Below are 9,486 nucleotides of genomic sequence, written 5' to 3' on the forward strand. Positions count from 1 at the left end.
GGAATATGTCAAATTTATCATGGCCAGATAAACCATGCAACCTGGTTAGGCCCAGGCCAAAAAAAAAAGTCATGTGAAACCACCGTTGGCCTCACCATCCGCAAAGTTAAGGATGAGGGTAAAGCCTAGACAAGTCATGACAGTTTGCTGGGAAGGACTAGTGGATGCCTTTCATAGTGCCAGCAGCTACCAGGAGTAGTGGCCATAAGGTTATTGGTGGATATCAAGGTGCTGTGTAGAACTGGATAATATCCAGTTTGGCAGCCTAAGTATTATATCTGTGCTATTTGTATTTGTGCTTTTATTTTCTTGGTTTTATTTTGTGTTAGAGTGTGATAAAGGTGGGATAAATATCTCCAAATCTTGGTCCTTTTAGTTAAAAGGTGAATAGCTGACCCAAAAATGAAGAGTTTGGATACCCTGGAGTCTTGTACATGACAGATTAAAAAGGTGATTGTGAGAATGCCCTATCCAGACTCAAAACATTTTGCGAGCATTAATTTATCAGTTACTCAACATTACCAGTTGTACCAGTGGTCACAAGATCTGGGAATTGACCAACAGAATGAAATCATAAGTATAAGCAGTCAAGCTAAGGATTCTAGACAGAATTGCTGTCCTCACACCCTGTGATAGGAATAAGTGAGAGAACCCTGGAGTAGAATCGCTGTTTCTGTGGAACAGGTGAAACATGTTGTAAAGTTTTGCTACAGTAAAAAGTGAGGATGATGATACAGTATATGTATTATAAAGGTATTATTATGAATGAAAACTTTTTTTCTGTATCCTGATCATGTAATTTAACATTAAATAAAACTGTGCCAAGTAGGTAGTAATAATTTTACTTACACAATGGTAAACATTATTGCATTAAGTAAATACTGTATTAATCACTAGTCATAAAATAATGTTAGCATCTACACAGTTTTTTATTTAATATTGGTAAAGTTCTTGTAGCAATTAATGTTTCTCTCTTTACAGCTATATTCTAGCAGTTGGCTTAGAAAGTGGAAAAATAAGTCTATTTAAGTGGAAGCCATGTGTCAATTTCTCCATGATTGATGACTGGCATAAATGTGTAGAATTCAACGATCTGTATCCTTTCAGTCTGATGTCAAATATATTTTATGGCTGCATGCTTTCTTAATTAGTTTACTTTGCTTAGTATGTTATTGAAACCTTTGTGGGCATATTTGTTTATTTTCTTTCAGTGAATGTTTTTTTTTTAATTTGTAGTAGAATATTTCTCTAGAAAGTAAAGTTGTATATAACATGCATGTTAGGTTAGTTAGCAGCATTAAATTGTGCCATTGTGAGTACAAGTGTGAGTGGTTGTGTGAGCTTTATGATTGACTGACAGCCTGTCCATAAGTCTGTCAGTCTGCCTGCAGATATCATATATGTATTGTGAGTCATCAATATTTCATTATTAATGGATAGGTAGTACTTTATACTATTATGAGTTAATATCAAAATTTATTTTGATTATTTTAAGAACGGCATGCCAGAGAGTAATTAATTTTTATCTTCAAAAATAATATTTACTGTTTCCAGCATAAAAAATAAATATTCTTAACATAAAGGAAAATACAGTTTCTCAAATAAAAGATTTCTTGATTGTAATTTCCAAACATAATGTTTGTAAAAATCAAACAGGATTTTAGTTGTTGGTTTACTGGAAGTTATACTGCCCAACAATAACTAATATAAAATGAATACTTTATGGCTATATCAAACAGTAATTGAAACAATACACATCAAATGACAATGAATCAGACAGCATATTATCTATGCGCTACCCAAGTTCCTAACACACATAAACCATGCTGATTCATATATCTCAAAGGCCTCTGCTAATTTCAGAGAAATACCCAGGGCAGGACACACAGACCTGAAATAGTGGAGGTGTTATTTTGGAAAAAGTATTGCTGCTTACAGAATTTATTTTTGTAGTGTAATTACTACTAGCTACTGACTTGACTGTTATGAATGGTGCTCACTTCTGGCAGTAGACAATTTGAATTAATACAAATTTGCTTTGCTTAGCTGATACTCACTTCATGCTTGTGCATAGATAGCTCACTCTACATGAATACATGTACTAAATGATGAAGATGCAACATGAATAATGCATATCAAGCAGTAGAAAGGTAGAACATACAACAACAACATTTATTTGTATATCACATTTTCATGCAAATTGTGTAGCTCAAAGTGCTTTACAAGATGAAGAAAGGAAAAAAGAAAAATATAAAAATAAGATTAGGCAATACCAAGTAACAAAGAATAAAGTAAGGTCCGATGGCCAGGAGGACAGAAAAAAAAAAACAAAAAAAACACATGAGGGCTATGTATATGTAATATCATATTTATACTGAGGTACTGGACATACATAATGTTAAAACTCTCACGTAAAGGAATAGATTTTTCTTCTTGTTTGCAAGAACGTTTTTTGCTTTATACCACCCTCTACAGACCACATCTGATGTATGTAGTATGTGTAAAAGTCTGAATATTTTTTTGGTATGTGGCTGGGTAGTAGACGAGATGATCTATGTCTTGGGTACAGTTTACACCGCCAAAGCCACAACAAAGAACTTGCACCTTTTTTTTTTTTCTTCTCTTCATCCTGGGGGCTATCATGAGCTCCTAGAGTACTATAAGGAGAAAATTAACTTTAGTTTTACTGTCCTTACTATTTTCAGTTTAATGTTGAAAACCGGAAAAGAATGAAAACATGTCACTACAAGAACATATTCTTAAAATTTTAGAAGTGTGAGAATGCATAATAAATAATATTATTAAAGTGTTTTATCATTGTGTTCAGTTTCTACAATGTGTTATGGACTGTTTGGAAGTAGCAGTACCCAAAATCAGGTTACTTAGGATGTATCAGAAAAAATCAGGCCCTTCAGAGATTAACACATTTATGTACTACACTCTGTACCCTTGACACTCCTACTACTACTACTACTGCTCCAAAAAAAAAATTAATAATCAAGAGTGTATTATTTTGTCAGTGTAAAATGCAAACACATATATATGCACATACCTGCAAATAAATGAAGGGATTTTTTGGATGGTGTAGTAAAATTCTTTGAGCCATATTTGACCATGTACAAACTTAGGGATACCTTATGTAGTTAGTATAAAAAGACATGATTAAAGAAAAGACAGTCTTGGTGCCGCAGCTGTGTCATGGAGGTCACTACATTCTGTTAAATTTCCTTTGCAGTTGGCTCTGTGAAAGAGAGCTGAATCCAGCACATAGACATCTACAAGCAAATGTGTCACAGATATTTCTGCATTCTGATACTGTATCATAATATTGTACTGAGCTCATATTTAGTTATCCCTATCCTGTCTGTTGCACTCCAAACGTTGTGATAGCATCTGTTAGCCATTATTATCAGTAGTTTGTTTCTAACCACAAGACTAGCACCCTTGACATTGTCAGTCTTGTAAACAGCAAATATGCTGCTCCTTTTATATTCATATCAGTGTACCTGGCCATGGCACATTCAAAGTCATGTAAATAGTCTTCCGCGTTCTCTCTGTATAGTACCATGATCTGTTTTACTTGCCTACTTGCTTATCTAAAGCTGTATTTGTAATGGTAATGTTATAGAAGGGCAGGTGTACCTAATAACATGGCCAGTCAGTGTACTTTATGAGAAACAGAGAACATTGTAACACCATATTTTACTAGGATTTGTAAAACAAAAGAAAAGTGACAAAAAAACACAGTATTCATAATCAGATTTAAGGCAGTTTGTCTTTTACTTTGTTTTTTATGATAGGCAGCATTTTTCTAGATCTGCATTTAAATTGGAAAGTAAAGGGATATTGGTAAACCTCTGCAAAACCTTAGAGTGCTGAAGTCAGCAATAATGGTTTAGCTTTAAGCTTAATACTGAAGCCTAGATAAATGTCTCTGGCAGGTGAATGAAATATTGATTTATCTTACAAATTTCTTAGTGTCTTATTTCTTAACTGGCCTTTTGTTCCAGTCAATGTCATACTCTTTCAATCAAGAGACTGCGTTGGCGACCTTGTTTGGGCAGAGCTGGCACTGAAGATGACCCCAAGAGCAGTGAATTTCTGCAGCTTGCCAGTGCAGGAGCTGATAATTGCGTCAGGATATTTAATGTAAATCGACTCTGTCTTTAATTCACAGAACTTGATGTGTTTAATGCTTCAGCTTAGAATTCTCATTTCACAGCAGTCAGCAGGACACTGTTAAGCTCTGAGCTTGTCGGTTTAGGTCTACAATTTAGGCAATTTCTTATATGTACAGACCTCTTTAATGTATATAATAGATTGAATGTCAGCATATTTGTGTTACATTTTACTAGACTGTTTTAAAAAGTTTCTGTCATATTTTTATCCTTTCTTCTTGTAATAAATTGACATTGATTAGACTTCATATTTTAAGACATTGTTTCAACATCTTCGTAGGTGTTTTTTTTCCTGATGAACCGGATTTTCATAAAAACCATTCTTTGTTTTACTGTATTTTTAACAAACTTTCCAGTAAGAAATTTGTTCATTAAGGTTTATTTTAAAGCTTTAAGAAAATTCTGTAAAGCCATATTATTTATACATCAGTATGTCATTAAAATTGTCCTTTATCTATCTGACAATATAAAATGAAGCCCGATTAAAGCATTGGTCGTTGTCTAGTCTATTTTCATGTAAGGAATCTAAAAGAGTGACGCATACGGATGCTTTCTAATAGGATTTAAGGATTAAAGCTGCAGGTTGCCAGCATTTTGCTTAAAATGACAGTTAAATAGGAAAACAAACAGCACTTCACATTACTTCCTGCTCAGAATTTTGATTGCTCAGTAGCTCACATGTCAAATAGAAGGTTGTTTGAATAAGTAGGGAGCCAGATGGATTAGCCCATGATGAATTCAGATCATCTGCTGTAGCTTAACAGCGAGTCTCTAAATTTTATTTTGGTATCTTTTATTTAAAAGGTACCATATGTTTTTTGTACATGAGATATTTGTATATTACATCTTTGGATGTTAATGTTGTATTTATTCATAAACATTTTTTATAAAGATGATGTAATTTCGTTTCATATTTGTGCCTTATTTACAAATATTTGGTATCAATGTAAAATTTATGGAGCAAATTAAATGCCTTTCATTCTGGCATATGGTATGAACAGTTTATTTGCTTATTTCTGTTTTAAAGAAACATGGGTAAATCAACTGATATCAGTTAATGGCTAAGATTTTGCCCCTTTTTGCTTTGATATTTGTATACCAATAAAATCAAAACTGAATAAAAGGAAAAATATAGCTTTTGTCATTTTAAGTGAAAAATTATTATTCTGCGAATGGGGAAAGCTCCGTAGGTGACCTCACCTGTTAATATATTTACCCATACATATATAGTACTTAAACACCACAAATGTTAGTGCCCTTGATAAAAAAAAAAAAAAAAACATAAAAAGTTAATATTTATATTTTATGCCAAAAATGGGAAAACTACATTTCTTTGAAATATTATATAAAATAAATATACAGTGATTATTTTTTTCCTTGTATTTCCTACCGTCAGATGTGGAGCCAATTAAAACACAAAGACTTTTGCTATAAAGTTCTGTAAGACTGGAGATGACAGTGGGCATGATCTTGGAGAAGTTTCCTAATTGGTTAATGTTTTTAGGTGTAGAATCTTTTCAGTCAGTCTTCAGATTGTGTATGCATATAGCTGTAATAGCAGTGAAGCTTGTGTAATATCATAGCAACCACTTTTATCCATAAAAGATTCTTATCAATAAAGCCGCAGTTAGCTTTTCTGATAACAGTTAAATAGCAGGGCTTCCCCATGTTTTCATATCTTTGTTCATGGCTATACACTTCTCACATTGAGTTTTGTGTGTAATTTCACATTTAACTACCTTTTTTACAGTTGCAGTTTTCCTTGCTCCCAGCACATTGGTATTCATTTCTGCTCAAATGAGTTATTTGGAAAGGCATGTGTTCACATATATGTCACGTTCTACATGTGTGTTCGCATCCAGTCATGTAGCACCAGATGAGTGATATAAGCATTTGCAGGCTTAGCCTTAAAGCTTCCGCATTTATTTTTATCCATCCATCCATTATCCAACCCGCTGAATCTGAACACAGGGTCACGGGGGTCTGCTGGTGCCAATCCCAGCCAACTTAGGGCACAAGGCAGGAACCAATCCTGGGTAGAGTGCCAACCCACCGCAGGACTTTATTTTTATTTATTTTTTTTATTTTATTGATTTTATGGTAATCATTCCATACAAACATACATTTTTACAAAAATTAGGATTGAAAACAAATCAATCCCCACCCCTGAGAAAGAGAGAATGGCCAACTGACTAAAACTTAAAGCTAGTAAAAATAAATAAATTGATGAGTTTAATAGGTGGATAAAGATAAATGGAGAAGAAAAAGAAATGGGAAGAGAATCTGCTTCCTCTGTGCTTTAAGAGCTTATTCTAAAATATTATTGATTAGATCCTGCCAGGTTTTGAAAAAGTTCTACACATTTCCTCTAAATGAGAATTAGATTTTTTCCAATTTCAAATAATATAAAACATCAGTTACCCACTGACTTAAAAGAGGAGAGTTAGGATTCTTCCAGTTTCTTCCAGTTTGACACTTTTATTGATTCTATCAACTCATTCTGTTTTCCTGATTTAGTTTTTTTTTTTTCCCCATTACTAAATCTTTCCTATTTTTTGTATATTGTGGCATGGTAGTAGGACTATTAAATTCATTTGCTGAAATCCAGCTGCTTTAATCCATTTATTGTTGTAAGTGTAAGCCATATTCAGTAACTATAATCCAATAGCTTGGATATACCATCTAGTTTCTGATAGAGACTTTGTGATCCCATGATGCAGCCAGACACTATACCAGTTGCAGCTACTTAAGTGCTATGTTGTCTTTTTTTTTACCTGTTTCACCAATTTGTAATTCTGACATCTTCCTGGTAAGTTAGCAGTTGTTTAACAGCTTTGAACATCTTGATGGTTATCTTAATACATCAAAATTATATATACAGTGATCCCTCACCTATCGCGGGGGTTACGTTCCAGATCCCCCCGCGATAGGTGAAAATCCACGAAGTAGCGACCTATATTTATTTTATTATTTATACATATTGTAAGGCTTTATAAACCCTTCCCACACTCTTATAAACCTTTCTCACTCTCTTGTTAACCTTTCCCACACTCTTATAAACACTTCCTATGCTCTTAAACACTTTCTACATTCTTAAACACCTCAGACCAACACTGCACGCAGCGATCAGACGTCAATGTGTCTGCACTCGCTTTGTGAAGGGGGGCAGCTGAACTCACGCTGAGCAGAAATGGACTTTGTGCTGCTTCTGCCAAAATGCCTGCTTGTCGCTCTGCGCGTTCGGAAGGAGGAGGAGGGGGGGGGGGTGTGAGGGCTGAACGCATGTTCGCTCAAACCCCCCCTCCCCGGAGGCTCAGTACGCTCCTGCCACTTCGCATTGTCAAGGGGGTGGGGAGCTGAATGAACGCTAAGGAGAAGTGGACTTTGTGCTGCTTGTTGCTCTGCGTGTCAATAATTTTAAAGCCTTGTATTTTCCTGTCTCACTGTCTTGTCTTGCGTGAAGTTAAAATGTTTTATAATAGTGAGATGTTACTCATATCCTTAGCCCGACATCCACATATCATATGTGTTAATAAAGTGTGTTTTATAAGTTTACATGTGTTTAAAGCATGTGGGATGGGTATTTTAAGGCTTAAACTATAAAAATGTTTATTTATATGGTCTTTCTATATCGCGGATTTTCTCCTGTTGCTGATGGGTCTGGAACGTAACTTCCGCGATAGGCGGGCAATCACTTCTATTTAAAAACCCGCAAAGTCGTGAATCCTCGAAAAGTGAACCGCGAAGTAGCGAGGGATTACTGTATATATATATATATATATATATATATATATATATATATATATATATATATTACACAGTACTCACTTCGCTCGCCCACCCCCAACCCCTCTCTCCAGGGGTGCACTTCGTGTTTCTGCCGCTCACGTTGTGAAGGGGGGTTTGGGGCTAAATGCACACTAAGGAGATGTGGACGAATCAGCTGCTGGTTTGCAGCTGCTGCTACCAAGCTGCATGTTCTGCTTGTTGCGCTGTGCATCGATCATTTAAAAGCTTGTACAGCAGCTGTCCTTTTGTCTCACTTCCTCGTCTCATGGGACGTTAAAGTTTCTCCGGGAAATTGTTTGTAAGTAAGGCGTGACATGCAAGTAGTCTCACGTGGGACTTCAAAGTGTCTCCCCGAGATGATCACATCTCGACCCCAAATTTTTTTATATAATAGGTAGATATATAAGTATATATAGGTATAGGTATATATATGTATATAGGTAGTGCATCCAGAAAGTATTCACAGCGCATCACTTTTTCCACATTTTGTTACGTTAGCCTTATTCCAAAATGGATTAAATTCTTTTTTTTTCCTCAGAATTCTACACACAACATCCCATAATGACAACGTGAAAAAAGTTTACTTGAGGTTTTTGCAAATTTATGTATGTATGCATTTATTTATTTATGTTTTTGTGACATTTTTTGATTATTTTGAAAGAATAAAACAGAGTACATTACAGTTAGGAAAAAACAAGTCCAGGTTGACCACTGTGATTCGCAGGTTTATGATTGATTAATAATAGACGTTTCCCTGTACAATTGGGTTTCATTTGCACAAATCAGATTACAGTTTTCTCTGGATTTATGTTCTTGTTCTGTGTCCTCTTGTTGGTGTACATCAGTATCACAGTAGGACAAATCTTTACATGACTTTTTGAGGCTGTTCACATGGGATTTCTTCTACACCACTATCATCTTAATTTGCAAAACTTGACAGCGTCATGAGAGTTATTGTTTTGTTGGATTTCATTTGTATCAATAATATTAATCATTTTTCTCATTTACTACCATAAATATGCATACAAATTTATTATACTAAATAAATGTTTGTAAAGAATAACTGTTCACTAAACTACTCCTGAGCTCCTTACTTTGGGGAAAGCCATGCATCTTTGTCTCAGCACTCAGTCTTACACATGTGGTTTGCTTGCACAGTGATCATTCTGTCCCATGTTTCGTACAATGTTTTGATCTTAGTTCAATAAACTACAGTAATCATGGGCCCAACATGTATTCACAGATTTTTCCTTTTGCAGGAGTCCTGTGCCCCTGACCCCCAACAAATTGCAAGGGACAACTGTAATTTCTATTTTTTCAGCATGGAAATTGCAAAGTTAGTTAGAAGCTAGTGCCCCTAACCATTTTTGTCCTATTTTCCTTCATGGAAATATAATGTACTTATTTATTTCTTGTGCAGATGGATGCTGATAGATAGATGGATGCAGCACTCCAGCAACTACATTGCAGTTACAGTATATTAGTTGTAGAAGAATGCTGCCTTATTCCTCTCCCAGAC

General features: G+C 35.0%; 1 protein-coding gene across 3 annotated transcripts in view; it reads left to right on the forward strand.

Moving 5' to 3' along the window:
* Positions 1-5,312, forward strand: part of elp2 (elongator acetyltransferase complex subunit 2) — a 90,143-nt gene extending 84,831 nt beyond the window's left edge. For all 3 annotated transcript variants that reach the window (XM_028818129.2, XM_028818130.2, XM_051935956.1), the window contains 2 exons: positions 982-1,095; positions 4,011-5,312. In XM_028818129.2, coding sequence (XP_028673962.1) covers positions 982-1,095; positions 4,011-4,170 — 274 coding nt within the window. In that variant the 3' untranslated portion in view covers positions 4,171-5,312. The remainder of the gene's footprint in view (positions 1-981; positions 1,096-4,010) is intronic.
* Positions 5,313-9,486: the final 4,174 nt, after the last annotated feature.

This window comes from Erpetoichthys calabaricus, chromosome 13 (assembly GCF_900747795.2).
Source record: "Erpetoichthys calabaricus chromosome 13, fErpCal1.3, whole genome shotgun sequence".
In the NCBI taxonomy this organism is placed as follows: Eukaryota; Metazoa; Chordata; class Cladistia; order Polypteriformes; family Polypteridae; genus Erpetoichthys; species Erpetoichthys calabaricus.